Below are 15,505 nucleotides of genomic sequence, written 5' to 3'. Positions count from 1 at the left end.
TAGCCATATGGCACGCCTCCCCTTCTGAGCCCTGCCGTGCGCCAAAACAGTTCATTTCCATGACATATGAGGTATCTGTGTACTTGGGAGAAATTGCACAATAACTTTTATGGTGCATTTCTTCCTAATACCATTGTAAAAAACAAAAACAAGCTACCTGGTTGAAGTAACAATTTTGTGGTAAAAAAAAAAATATATATATATATATATTCACAGATCAACGTTATAAACTTCTGTGAAGCCCCTGGGCATTAAGGTGGTCACCAAACATCTAGATAATTCCTTGAGGGGTCTAGTTTCCAAAATGGGGTCACTTGTGGGGGAGCTCTATTGTTTAGGCACCTCAAGGGGTTTCCAAACGCGACATGACGTCCGCTAATGATTGCAGCTAATTTTGCTTTCAAAAATTCGAATGGCGCTCCTTACCTTCAAAGCCCTGCTGTGAGCCCAAACAATTGATTTCCACCACATATGAGGTATCAGCGTGCTCAGGAGAAATTGCACAACACATTTCAGGGTGCATTTTCTCTTGTTACTCTTGTAAAAATGCAAAATTTTATGGCTAAAGTAACATTTTTGTGAAGAAGAAAAAAAAATTTTCATTTTTTCCTTCCACATTGCTTTGGGTCCTGTGGAGCACCTACAGGATTAATAAACCTCTTGGATGTGGTTTTGCGCAGTGTGACGGGTGCAGTTTTCATAATGGTGTCACTTTTGGGTATTTTCTGTCACCTCGGCCTCTCAAAGTCACTTCAAATGTGATGTGGTACCTTTTCAAGAAATGGTTTTGTAAATTTTGTTGGAAAAAAATAGAAATTGCTCATGAAATTTAAACCCCCGCCGGTCTTTGTACTTCTTGCTCGATATAGACAAGCATATCAACGCTTTAGTCAAATGGATGCCAAAGCATTGACCGACATAGCCAATGAATGCCAGGAGCATTGCCTCCATAAGATATTCAGCTCCTGTTCCAAGTCCATTGAAAGACAGAGAATATGACATCTACATGTTCTGTCTCCTCATATGTTTCCACTTATTATCTCCAGGAATTGTATTCTTACATGGGGTCTTTACGATGTTACTTCGTCATCTTCTCCCCATTCAGGTCCCTACAATATTGGATCCTCTCATTGGAGATCTTCTGTATGAGAAAATGTTCCTGATTTTACACATCAAGAATGGATAGGGACAGGACCAAGGTGGTGGAGAGGATATTACACCTCACCCTAGAGATCCTCTTCCGGCTTACTGGAGAGGTGAGAGATTCTGATGACGTCACATTACACCATTCTTATCTATGGGAATAACAGATGGACAGAACTGGAGAGGTGAGGACTCTGGAAATGTCTGTAGTGAGATTTATTAATGTGTCTCTCCATATCCAGGATTACACAGTAGTGAAGAAGACCTCTAGTGAGCGCTGTGAGAACCCTGAGGGATGGGGAAGACACCTGAGCCCTATAATGGAGCCTCCACTTCACCCCCTGATACATGAGGACATCAATGACCAGAAGATCCTAGAACTCACCTACAAGATGATTGAGCTGCTGACTGGAGAGGTGACACTGCTGAGAATACTGGGACATTATACAGTAACGCTATGGGGAGTTGGAAGTTTCGCCCCCAACATTTTGCCCCCAGCAGTTCGCCCCCAGGTACACTTCGCCCCTGAACATTTCGCCCCCGCACATTTCGCCCCCGCACACTTTGCCCCCAGCAGGTCGCCCCCGGATGTTTCTCCCCCAGCAGTTCGCCCCTGGATGTTTCGCCCCCAGCATTTCGCCCCCGGACGTTTCGCCCCCAGCAGTTCGCCCCCGGACGTTTCGCCCCCGGATGTTTCGCCCCCGCACATTTCGCCAACAGCAGTTCGCCCACGGATATTTCGCCCCCAGCTTTTTGCCCCAAGATGTTTCGGCCCCAAATTAGGCAGGGAATTTTGGCCTGGTGTTTTAGCCTTAAGACCTCTTTCACAGTAGGCACTTACCCAAGTGCTAAGCACTGGAAAATCGCTAAGAAGATGTTTTTCCCCCAGCAGTTCGCCCCCGGACGTTTTGCCCCCGGATGTTTCGCCCCCGTACGTTTCGCCCCCGTACGTTTCGCCCCCGTACGTTTCGCCCCCGTACGTTTCGCCCCCGGACGTTTCGCCCCCGGACGTTTCGCCCCCAGGATGTTTCGCCCATTTTGCCCCCGCACATTTTGCCAGCAGCAGTTCGCCCACGGATATTTCGCCCCCAGCTTTTTGCCCCCAGAATTTCAGCCACAAATTAGGCAGGGAATTTTGTCCTTGTGTTTTAGACCTAAGGCTGCGACCGCATTGATTTGACCAAAGTTGCCTTTTTCTGAATTTTAGCGCTGAAAACGCATGCGTATTTACCGCATTTTAGATGCATTTTCAGCGCTTTTTACATGCTTTTTCACATGTGTTTTGAACATCAAGACACTGCTAAATAAAGATTAAACAGTCAAACCCAATGAAAAAAGGGAAAAAAAGGGAAAAAAAGGAACAGCTATAGAATTTTAGAAATAATTTAAGAAATAGAAATATTTAATGAAATTATAGCGGTAATATACTATTTATTAGAAAAATAGCTAAAAATTAGTAATTTTCATAAATTTAGTTGTCGGACTATGTGTGTGTGTAAAGTGACATATGAAATCATTATTATAATGTTCAAAAAGCATGCGTTTTGGTAGTTCAATACGCTTGTTTTCTGCACATAAAAAGCAGGTAAAATGCGGGAAATTTGAAGTTTCTTGGTTTTTGCCATTTCTCATTGACTTCAATGTTAGCAAAACGCACCTAAAATGGCAAAAACAATTGACATGCTGCTTCTTTGAACGCATGCTTTTTGCCACGAACTATGCAAATTAAACGCAGTGTTTAGAAACGCTAAGTGCGGTCTAGAAATCCCCAATTTCCATAGACTTTGCTGTAAAATCAAAACGCATGCCTTTTGGTATGAAAAAGGTGCTTCTCAAACTGGACCTAAAAAGCAGCTGAAACGCAGGTGGAAACGCAAAGTTCGGTCGCACCCTAAGACCTCTTTTACAGTAGGCACGTACCCAAGTGCTAAGCACTGGAAAATCGCAAAGAAGATTGCCAATTTTAAATATATAAAGCCTGCTTTACACATTGCAATTTCGCGATTTGCAACGCCCCCATCGTATGTGCAGCACGTTCAATTTGTTGAACGTGCCGCACAAACGATTAACCCCCGTCACACATACTTACCTTCCATACGACCTCGATGTGGGCGGCAAACGTCCACTTCCTGGAGTGGGAGGGACGTTTGGCGTCACATCGACGTCACACGGCAGCCGGCCAATAGAAGCGGAGGGGCGGAGCTGAGCGGGACGTAAACATCCCGCCCACCTCCTTCCTTCCGCATTGTGGGCCGGGAGCCGCAGGAGGCAGGTGAGATCTGTTCATCGTTCCCAGGGTGTCACACACTGCGATGTGCGCTACCCTGGGTACGATGAACAATCTGACGTTCAATTCGTCAGGAATGAACGACGTGCATGCGATGAACGGTTTTTCGTTCAATCGCAATTGCACGTCGCTGTCACACGCTACAACATACCTTACGATGCCAGATGTGCATCACTTACGACGTGACCCCGCCGACACATCGTAAGATATCTTGTAGCGTGTAAAGCAGGCTTAAGTCAATGGCTGGAAAAGCGAGGTGTTGTTTCGGCCAGCTCTTTTTATTTTATTACATGAGCTATTTTTGAGCATTTAGCATTTATCAATAGCCTGTATCTTATGGGTCATTACCGAGAGCGCTCACAAAAGCGCTCTCAAAAATGCTAGTAAAGCACGTGCTTTGGAGTTCTAACAGTGGCAGCATAAGGGTGCTTTCACACTTCCGCTACATATGCACTATAGGCCGCCCGTTCGCTTCTGTAATGCTGCCGTTCCACTAACCTGCAGCGGAACGAAAAGAAGAAAATGCTCTTCTTTTTGTTCTGACACTGACAGCGGATTGCGGCATTAAGAAAGCGAACGGGCGGCTGCAGATCGCGGAACCCAGCCGTTCACTTCTATGGGCCATGCAAGCGCAATGCCAGCATTCCGCCAGCATTGCCCAGGGGTCAGCTGGATGTCAGATCCAGAGCGGATTGACCTCTGGCGGCCCCAAACAAACACAAGTGTGAAACCACTCTAAAATTACAGTGTGCAAGAGGCCTAAAATCAAAACAATTTTGAACTTTTAGGCTACTTTCACACTTGCGTTGTTTTCCTTCCGTAACAATCCGCCCTTTTGTATAACAGCAGAATCCGTTAACGGATTCCGCTGTTTCCCATAGACTTGTATGGATGACGGATTGTGCCAAAAGTACCTGCGTTGCTTCTGCTGGCCAACACTGTGTTGCTTCCGCCGAGCGGCGATGCTTAACATTACTTGCTTGTGTTAAAATGACGCCGAGCGGCGGATTCCGTTACATCCATCAATAGTTATAATGGATCCCTATGGTGGCGGATTCCGTTGCAAAGTGCTTTATAACGGAATCCGCCGCTGGATTCCTCTAATTTCTACTGAGCATGCCCAGAATGAAAAAAAAAGAAAAAAAAAAAAAAGAGCCGACGCATTCCGTTAGACGGACGCCTAACGGACGCCAAACGGATGCAACGGGTCCGTTATTTCACAGGAATCAGCTAACGGATTCCTGTGAAATAACGGACCTGTTGCATCCGTTGACAACACAAAAATAACGGATGCGTCAGCAACGGACCCAGCGGATTCAAGCCAACGCAAGTGTGAAACTAGCCTTACCTGACTCAGCACTGACCTGCTTTGTTGCAAGTTTTGTTGCAGATGTAACAAGTAGCAGGTCAGATGTCCTGCAAGTTACATTAGACTAGCTTTTATTCCATCTGTATATAGAATCTCTGAAATCTCCACAAAGAGAGAGGTGTACTGCCACAAAAAATCAATCAGCTTCCACAGCAATTCACTTTCTACAACTATGAATTTAGTTTTGTCCAAACGTGGAAGGGGGAAGTTGGTCCATGAGAATCACATTTACTTCTTTTCCAAAAGAACCACTGATGATGTCCATTCCATCTGGGTATGTGAAAAACGGTGGGTACCAGGACAGGAATGGAACACTAAAGGCTACTTTACACACTGCGATATCGGTCCCGATATCACTAGTGTGGGTACCCGCCCCCATCTGTTGTGCGACACGGGCAAATCGCTGCCCGTGCCGCACAACATCGCCCAGAGCCGTCACACATACTTACCTGTCTGGCGACGTCGCTGTGACCGGCGAACTGCCTCCTTTCTAAGGGGGCGGTCCGTGCGTCGTCACAGCGACGTCACTGAAGCGTCACTGAACCGCCGCCCAATAGCGGCGGAGGGGCGGAGATGAGCGGGACGTAACATCCCGGCCACCTCCTTCCTTCCGCATAGCAGCCGGGAGGCAGGTAAGGGGAGCTTCCTCGTTCCTGCGGCGTCACACGCAGCGATGTGTGCTGCCGCAGGAACGAGGAACAACTTCGTTACTGCTGCAGTAACGATTTTTAAGAATGGACCCCCATGTCGCCGATTAGCGATTTTGCACGTTTTTGCAACGATGCAAAATCGCTTATCGGTGTCACATGCAACGGCATCGCTAATGCGGCCGGATGTGCGTCACAAATTCCATGACCCCAACGACTCTGCATTAGCGATGTCGCAGCGTGTAAAGCCCCCTTAACTTAGTATTCCAGACACTTTTAGGATGGCAGAAAAAGTGTCAGCTCTTTGTGCAAATAAAATAGCGTGGCAAAAAATGGCTAGGTGGGTAGAGTGCCTGGGTTCTGTGGCTACCAGGACAGGAAAGGAAGCCTCACTTTCTATCCCTCCTAATGAAAAAATGCAGCAAGGAATTCCCTGAGCTGAGGTACACAGACGCTGTTATCTAAAGCTGTACACAGCGTTTGCACGGACCTGCCTAGCAGCTATGGCTATGTACACCTGAAAATCTGTCCTGAAAAGGGCTGAAATAGCCTGCAGACCCTCCCTAATCCCTACAGCGCTGTGTAGCTTGCACTATGTCTATTTGTGCACACAACAGGATCAGCGGCGGCAGCAGCAGCGTGAGCGGTGACTGTCACCCACACGCAGAAGGCAGATAATGACGGCGTGAGGGAAAATGGCCATATTTATAAGGCAAGGACATGTGACATTCACAGCCTATGACACATGCCCTTGCTTGTCTGGCAAAAATCCACTTAGCTGTGTGTGTGTCTGGGATTGGCTGACATGCTGGCCCGCCCCACTACACGTGCGCTTAGGAAAAAGAAAAAAAAAATGGCGATTGGCATTCTCTCAGCAGCACAGATCTAAACCGCGCCCCCCCCCGCACACTATATGCTGAAATTTGATAATAGTGTGAATCACAGTGACTCACACTATTACAGTGAAAAGCCAGCTAGTAACTAGAGAGGCTTTTTGCTGATCGAACTGTTCTCGAACGTAACTCGAGCTGTCGAGCTTTTAGCAAAAAGCTCGCGTTCGAGTTCGATCTCGAGCACCCCCAAAAATCACTCGAACATGAAATTGGCGAACCTCGAACATCGCTCAACTCTACTGAGGACTCAGTGTGCTGCTAGAGCAGGGTTTGGCTTCCGCCCGTACGTAACATGCATCCATGAAGAAAGAGCTCCGCGCTGCTGAAGTCCTATACAAATCCTTTATTGCATTACAAAGTTCCAAAAGTGCCAGACCACCATCACCCACCCACATATATATACACACACACTGTTCAGGCGTACAGTGTGCATATATATATCTAGCTCTGGAGATTGGATCGGAATTAATTCCAATCTTTCGGTATGATCGGCCCGATCTGATCCTATCTTTCCAGTGATCGGCCAACACTAGTTGGAATCAGTAGGCCTCACTACACTATATTACCCTCAAAGTTTCCCTTGAAGGCAAAAATCACATAGTATTTTATATCAGCACCTTATAGTGTAGCATTTTTCACATTTGTGCAAAAGAAACTTTGCAATAATTATGCATAATGGAATTGTTTTAATACAATGTTAAATGGTTAACCCTAGAATGCATACCTGGGGCCTCGCAGGCCTGCTAGGTCATTTGTTTTCTATGGTAGATTGAATTGCTTGCGCGTTCTAGGGTTAAGTAGGTTACCAGAGTCATGCAGAAGGAACTGCTGCTGGACACCATCAATACTGATCTCCTGGAACTCCAGGGGGATAACAAGTTTATCAAGGTTTTGAGGTAACCTTGGGATATTGCCAAGTTGCCTTGCTAATCGTATTGTTCTCTTCAGTGATGCTTTCCTTGGGAGAAGTGCTACAACATTAGAATGGGCTCCTGAAATGACGTCTGTAAGAATCTGTTGTGGTGTCTCCTGTGTTGTCCTTGCCCTGGTGACTGCCTCATCAACAAGTCGGATTGCTTCAGGTCTTGCAGCTTGTGATGCGTGACTGTGAAGATTGACTACTTTCACAACTTCGCCAGATTCTTCATTGGTCCAAACACGTCCCTTGCAAGTCGACCGTTTTTCACATACCCAGATGGAATGGACATAATCAGCGGTTCTTTTGGAAAATAAGTAAATGTGATTCTCATGGACCAACTTCCTCCTTCCACGTTTGGACAGAACTGAACTGAATAGCTGTAGAAAGTGAATTGCTGTGGAAGCTGACTGATTTTTTTGTGGCAGTACACCTCTCTCTTTGTGGAGATTGCAAATGAGAAAGCCGCGGAGACACCATCACATGTTTCTCAACGCTGGCAGGAAACTAGCCAGGTCTTTCACCGGGAAGGAACAACCACGGGAAGGGCAGTCTCCAGTCAAGGAGACCACCTATACCAAACATGGTATCCATGGTATCCAGACAGCCGTTTCGGGGTATTTGCCCCTCATCAGTGTGGAGTAGGAATCTGGCTAGTGGGGGCAATGCCTAGTAAAAGACTACTTAAGCAAGCATTGTTGACCTTAGGGAGATCAACATATCCACTGCGGAGACACCATCACGTGTTTCTCAACGCAGTGATTCTAGAGCAAAGCCCCCTGGGAAGTATGCAAATGAGAAAGCCGCGGAGACACCATCACATGTTTCTCAACGCTGGCAGGAAACTAGCCAGGTCTTTCACCGGGAAGGAACAACCACGGGAAGGGCAGTCTCCAGTCAAGGAGACCACCTAAACCAAACATGGTATCCATCCACAGACAGCCGTTTCGGGGTATTTGCCCCTCATCAGTGTGGAGTAGGAATCTGGCTAGTGGGGGCAATGCCTAGTAAAAGACTACTTAAGCAAGCATTGTTGACCTTAGGGAGATCAACATATCCACTGCGGAGACACCATCACGTGTTTCTCAACGCAGTGATTCTAGAGCAAAGCCCCCTGGGAAGTATGCAAATGAGAAAGCCGCGGAGACACCATCACATGTTTCTCAACGCTGGCAGGAAACTAGCCAGGTCTTTCACCGGGAAGGAACAACCACGGGAAGGGCAGTCTCCAGTCAAGGAGACCACCTATACCAAACATGGTATCCATCCACAGACAGCCGTTTCGGGGTATTTGCCCCTCATCAGTGTGGAGTAGGAATCTGGCTAGTGGGACATTGCCTAGTAAAAGACTATGTGAGCAAGGATGGTTGACCTTAGGGAGATCAACATCCACCACTGCGGAGACACCATCACGTGTTTCTCAACGCAGTGATTCTAGAGCAATGCCCCCTGGGAAATATTCAAAGCAAGAAGGCCTGCGGAGACACCATCACATGTTTCTCAACGCTGGCAGGAAACTAGCCAGGTCTTTCACTCTTTGTGGAGATTCAGACACTGCTATATTCTGATGTACAGATGGAATAAAAGCTAGTCTAATGTAACTTGCAGGACATCTGACCTGCTACTTGTTACATCTGCAACAAAACTCGCAACAAAGCAGGTCAGTGCTGAGTCAGGTAAAAGTTCAAAATTGTTTTTATTTTAGGCCTCTTGCACACTGTAATTTTAGAGTGGTTTCACACTTGTGTTTGGGGCCGCCAGAGGCCAATCCGCTCTGGATCTGACATCCATCTGACCCTGGGGCAATGCTGGCGGAATGCTGGCATTCCGCTTGCATTGTCTATAGAAGTGAACGGCTGGGTTCCGCTGGGTTGGCTGGGCTGGGTTCCGCGATCTGCAGCCGCCCGTTCGCTTTCTTAATGCCGCAATCCGCTATCAGTGTCAGAACAAAAAGAGCATTTTCTTGTTTTCGTTCCGCTGCAGGTTAGTGGAACGGCGGCATTACAGAAGCGAATGGGCGGCCTGTAGTGCATATGTAGCGGAAGTGTAAAAGCACCCTTAAGGCTACTTTACACACTGCGATATCGGTCCCGATATCGCTAGTGTGGGTACCCGCCCCCATCTGTTGCGCGACACGGGCAAATCGCTGCCCGTGTCGCACAACAGCCGTCACACATACATACCAGTCCGGCGACGTCGCTGTGACGGGCGAACCGCCTCCTTTCTAAGGGGGCGGTCCGTGCGGCGTCACAGCGACGTCACTGAACCGCCGCACAATAGCAGCGGAGGGGCGGAGCTGAGCGGGACGTAACATCCCGCCCACCTCCTTCCTTCCTCATAGCGGCCGGGAGGCATGGAAGGGGAGCTTCCTCGTTACTGCGGCGTTACACACAGCGATGTGTGCTGCCGCAGGAACGAGGAACAACCTCGTTACTGCTGCAGTAACGAGATTTGAGAATGGACCCCCATGTCGCCGATTAGCGATTTTGCACGTTTTTGCAACGATGCAAAATCGCTTATCGGTGTCACACGCAACGGCATCGCTACAGCGGCCGGATGTGCGTCACGAATTCCGTTACCCCAACGACTCCGCATTAGCGATGTCGCAGCGTGTAAAGCCCGCTTTATGCTGCCACTGTTTTAGAACTCCAAAGCACGTGCTTTACTGGCATTTTTGAGAGCGCTTTTGTGAGCACTCTCGGTAATGACCCATAAGATACAGGCTATTGATGAACGCTAAGTGCTCAAAAATAGCTTCTGTAACAAAATAAAAAGAGCTGGCCGAAACAACACCTCGCTTTTCCAGCCATTGACTTATATATTCAAAATTGGCAATCTTCTTAGCGATTTTCCAGTGCTTAGCACTTGGGTAAGTGCCTACTGTGAAAGAGGTCTTAGGGCTAAAACACAAGGCTAAAATTCCCTGCCTAATTTGGGGCCGAAACATCTGTGGGCAAAAAGCTGGGGGCGAAATATCCGTGGGCGAACTGCTGTTGGCGAAATGTGCGGGGGCGAAATAAGCAAAACATCCTGGGGGCGAACTGCTGGGGGCGAAACATCCGGGGGAAAATGTCCGGGGGTGAACTGCTGGGAGTGAAACATTCGGGGGCGAACTGCTGGGGGCGAAGTGTACCTGGGGGCGAAATGCTGGGGGCGAGACTTCCTAGAACCACGCTATGAAGGGACCGGGGGATGGCAGTATTAGTATATGTGTTAGGTTCCTCTAAGGTGTCAGGATGTCACTGTCAATTTCTGCATGGGAGAATGGGAGTACTTAGTAGGACAAAGGACACATGGCCTATAATTATCATGAAATCTCCCTATGATGTGTAGACGGCTGTGAATATTTTGTGCTTAGTCTTGTTTTCTCCACCAGTATTATACACTGAATGGACCGTTTATAATAGATACTTTTCAGATGAGAGTGTGAAAGTATTAGACAGATGACCATTTAGTACATCATTCTTTTTATGAGAATCTAATCTAATATATAAAGCTGTGTGTGTGTGTGTGTGTGTGTGTCCGGGATTGGCATCTGCACCATCGCAGCTACAGCCACAAAATCACTCACACGTCTGGACCCCGAGAGCGTCATAGGCTGTGTTGTGAGGCGAAATTTTAACCCCGTGCGTTCCAATTTACCAATCAATTTTGCCCCATCTACATAATGGGGGAAAAAGTGAAACAAAAAGTGTATTCTGCACCGTCGCATTTACAATCACGAAGTTTTGCACAGACACCTCATGTGACCCAGGGAACGTCGTAGACTATGTTTTGACAGGAAAATTTAACCCTCCGCTTTACAGTTACTCTCCAAAAAACATGCCTCCATTAAAGTAAATGGAGCCTGAAACTACAGGTTATTAGTAGGAGCTGTGATTGGTTGCTATAGGAACAAAAGGCATTCATAGTATAAGACGCTTATATGTGAGGTAATAACATGTCGGTGGGGAGACGGATAGAGAGAGACAGACGGTGAAAGAGACAGACGGTGAAAGAGACAGACGGTGAAAGAGACAGGCAGACAGGGACAGAGACAGGCAGACAGGGAAGGAGGAGACAGTCAGAGAGACAGACAAAGATAGATGGGGAAAGACATAGACCTTGATAGAGACAGACAGAGACAGGCAGACAGAGAAAGAGACAGACCGGAAAACACACAAAGACTGGGAGACAGACCTGGGAAAGAGACAGACCTGGGAAAGAGACAGACCTGGGAAAGAGACAGACCTGGGAAAGAGACAGACCTGGGAAAGAGACAGACCGGGAAAGAGACAGACGGAGCACATTACTTGGCCAATTTAGTTAAATCTGTGTGGAATATCTGTGGTGTTGAAATATATGTATATTAGCTTAGTTTTTGCCTTTTAATAATTACATTTCTATCTATTTGTTTTGTGGTTTTTGTGTGCAGAATAAATTTTTGTTAATACATTCTATTTTGTTAACAACAGTTATTAACCCGGGCGAAACCGGGTAGTACAGCTAGTAATAGATAAACAGAATTGGAGAGGTGAGGACTCCGGAAATGTCTGTAGTGAGATTTATTAATGTGTCTCTCCATAACCAGGATTACACAGTAGAGAAGACTTCTAGTGAGCGCTGTCAGGACCCTGTGTCTGAGGCATGGGGAAGACCCCTGAGCCCAATCACGAGGCCTTCACCTCACCACCTGATACATGAGGACATCAATGACCAGGAGATCCTAGAACTCACCTACAAGATGATTGAGCTGCTGACTGGAGAGGTGACACTGCTGGGAATGCTGGGACATTATACAGTAACGCTATGAAGGGATCGGGGGTGACGGTATCATTGTATGTGTCAGGTTCCTATAAGATGTCAGGATGTGTCCATCTATTTCGCGATGGAGGAGTGGGAGTATTTAGGAGGACACAAAGATCTGTACAAGGACGTCATGATGGAGGTTCTCCAGCCCCTCACATCACCAGGTAATAGACAGGACTAAATACATATAGACTATAATTATCTGTACGTAAAGAATAAATTCAGTCCCTGTATGTGTTTCCTCCAGCTTTATCCAGTAAGAGGACAACAGCAGAGAGATGTCCCCGTCCTCTTCTTCCACAGGACTGTAAACAAGAAAACCCCAATGTTCCTCAGGATCATCAGGTAGATGGAGAGAAGGTGTCATGAAATCTCCCCTATGATGCGTAGACGACTGTGAAGGTGTATTATTTATTTTCTCCACCAGTGTTATACACTGAAGGGACAGTTTATTAGAGACACTTTCTCACTATCCTCTGAAGCGTTTTAGACATGTGATCGTGTACTGCATCATTCTTATCTATGGGAATAACAGATGGACAGAACTGGAGAGGTGAGGACTCTGGAAATGTCTGTAGTGAGATTTATTAATATGTCTTTCCATAACCAGGATTATACAGTAGTGAAGAAGACCTCTAGTGAGCGCTGTCCGGCTTCTGTGTCTGAGGGATGGGGAAGACCCCTGAGCCCAATCATGGGGCCTCCACCTCACCCCCCGATACATGAGGACATCAATGACCAGAAGATCCTAGAACTCACCTACAAGATGATTGAGCTGCTGACTGGAGAGGTGACACTGTTGGGAATGCTGGGACATTATACAGTAACGCTATGAAGGGATCGGGGGGATGACTGTATCATTGTATGTGTCAGGTTCCTATAAGGTGTCAGGATGTCGCTGTCTATTTCTCCATGGAGGAGTGGGAGTATTTAGAAGGACACAAAGATCTGTACAAGGACGTCATGATGGAGGTTCCCCAGCCCCTCACATCACCAGGTAATAGACAGGACTAAATACATATAGACTATAATTATCTGTATGTAAAAAATAAATTCAGTCCCTGTATGTGTTTCCTCTAGTTTTATCCAGTAAGAGGACAACACCAGAGAGATGTCCCTGGCCTCTTCTTCCACACAACTGTAAACAAGAAAATCCCAATGTTCCTCAGGATCATCAGGTAGATGGAGAGAAGTTGTCATGAAATCTCCTTATGTTGTGTAGACGGCTGTGAAGGTCTTGTGCTCAGTTTTGTTTTATCCATTAGTATCATACACTGATTGGCCACTTTATTAGAAACACTGTTCATTTCATGATTGGACCTGTTTAATTGTGATCCTCCTTAGAATGGGAAAATCTAAGCAACTTTAAATGAGTAACAGTCATCTGTGATAGGAAATGGGGACAGTATTTCAAAAATTGCCAACTTTGTGAGGTTTTTACATGCAGTAGAGTCAAGAATATACTGGGAATGTTGTGATCAAGGAAAAACATCCAATCAATCGGTGGACATAAACAACTCGTCGAGATGACAGGAATTGTTCCGAGGAACACGTGATACACAATCATGTCAGTTACAGTTAAAATATAAGCAAGTGATCCTTAGCAAAGCTGGAAAATCACTAGTGTGCCATTTTTTTGGACAAACTTCTGTTTTGTTTTTTTTAACCCCCGTAGTTAAAAGTAAACCTATATATCTATGGTGTCTACGAACTTGTACCGACCTGAGGCATTACAACGACATATCAGTTTTACCATATAGTGAACACGGTGAATAAAATATCCCAAAAACAATCATGCAATTGCGCTTGATTTTGCAATTTTTCCGCACTTGGAATTTTTTTTTACTGTTTTCCATTACACTGTATGGTAAAACTTATGGTTTCATTTAAAAGTACAACTTGTCCCGCAAAATGAATGCCCTCATATGGCAAGATTGACGGAAAAATAAAAAACTTACGGCTCTCGGAAGAAGGGTAGCAAAAACGGAAACTCGGCTGGGGTGAAGGGGTTATATTGTGAAGCAGTGTAGAAATATTTCCTGGTCAGAAGAATCCAATTTCTGTTGCAGTATACTGATGGATAAACTTGGCACAAGCATCATGAATCTATGTACTCTCCATGTGAGGGGTCATCTTTTAGACTGGTGGAGGTGGAGTAGTGGCGCGGGGCATGTTTTCTAGGCTCATCCTGGGTCCTCTGATACTCGTGAGTGAACATTTGGAAACTAGGGCTTATCTAAGCATTGTGGCTGACCAAATTCATCAATTCATTGCTGGTGTTTATGATAGAAGTACAATGTACTACTTGCTGTCACAAGAATTTGTGAGAACTAGTGATAAGTGGACACGTTGAAATAGGGCTCAACGGGTTCAGCTGGACTTAAGATAAAGTTCGGTTATGGACCCGAACTTGACCTAAACCCTAATCGAGGTCGGTGATTAGGCAGTTCTAGTCTCCGTCTACATACAGCCAGCCATAAAAATTTTGGTGCACAGTACATCCGATAACTCTCTTGTTGCTCCCCCAGTGCGAGCCATTCAAACACTACAAGCGGCTTGCACTGGGCTGGCACCAAGCGTACCCGAGCAGAGTGGTGCTTGAGCGAGTTGTTAGCGTATGTAAAGCACTCGAACACTGTTTTTCTGGTATAGTACATGTTCAGTACGAACACCGAAGTTTACTTTTCAGATTCGCTCATCTCTAGTTAGAACGTATCCTGTTGATATTCCTGCAGAAGTATTTCAACACCTCATACAATCAATGGTACCACAAATTGGCTGAGGTTCTGAAGGGCGACACAGGCCCAACAAGCTACTAGATGGATGTCGATGTCTGTAATAAAGTGGCCATTCAGTGTATGGTTTATACTTGGTGGAGATGACAGGATAAAGCTGATCATAGACATTAGACGTTGTCTGGATCTTCTCAAAATTTTCTGGTTATGGAGACTACTGGTTACAATTAGGAGTTGGCAGATTGGATTATACAGATGTAATACATGACTGATGAGAAAAAGTTACTCCTTAAAAAGATTACAAAATGTGCATCGAGGTGCTCACACCTGTCGGTACTTTGCCATTAATTAGTAATAGTTTTTAGCACCATGCTAATCAGAGATACTCATATTTTAGAATCACGTCCTGATTAGAGATGAGTGATGTTCTAAGTTCGCCAATTTCATGTTCGAGTGATTTTGGAGGGTGTTCAAGCTCGAGCTCGAACTCGAGCTTTTTGCTAAAAGCTCGACAGTTCGAGTTAGGTTCGAGAATGGTTCGATCAACAAAAGCTGGGCTTTTCACAGTAAGGCTATATGCACATGTTGCTATCTGCATGCATCCTGCGTCCCCAGCACAATCCCTCTCTCTTTTCTACTCACCGATCACGGGCGTATCGCTGCACGGCTGTCAGATATCTGCGGCATCTTTTCTTATTTAGAAAATGGCTGCCGTTTCATTATTCAA

At 46.0% G+C, this 15,505-nt stretch overlaps 1 protein-coding gene across 1 annotated transcript in view; it reads left to right on the top strand.

Annotated features, from left to right (window-relative positions):
- LOC142312875 (uncharacterized) overlaps window positions 1-15,505 on the top strand; it is a 115,844-nt gene that overhangs the window by 88,853 nt on the left and 11,486 nt on the right. The window contains exons 9-16 of the mRNA XM_075351859.1: window positions 1,166-1,256; window positions 1,386-1,559; window positions 11,826-12,002; window positions 12,084-12,207; window positions 12,291-12,388; window positions 12,654-12,833; window positions 12,917-13,040; window positions 13,124-13,221. Coding sequence (XP_075207974.1) covers window positions 1,166-1,256; window positions 1,386-1,559; window positions 11,826-12,002; window positions 12,084-12,207; window positions 12,291-12,388; window positions 12,654-12,833; window positions 12,917-13,040; window positions 13,124-13,221 — 1,066 coding nt within the window. The remainder of the gene's footprint in view (window positions 1-1,165; window positions 1,257-1,385; window positions 1,560-11,825; window positions 12,003-12,083; window positions 12,208-12,290; window positions 12,389-12,653; window positions 12,834-12,916; window positions 13,041-13,123; window positions 13,222-15,505) is intronic.

This window comes from Anomaloglossus baeobatrachus, chromosome 5 (assembly GCF_048569485.1).
Source record: "Anomaloglossus baeobatrachus isolate aAnoBae1 chromosome 5, aAnoBae1.hap1, whole genome shotgun sequence".
In the NCBI taxonomy this organism is placed as follows: domain Eukaryota; kingdom Metazoa; phylum Chordata; class Amphibia; order Anura; family Aromobatidae; genus Anomaloglossus; species Anomaloglossus baeobatrachus.
This window is presented reverse-complemented; position numbering and strand designations above follow the sequence as displayed.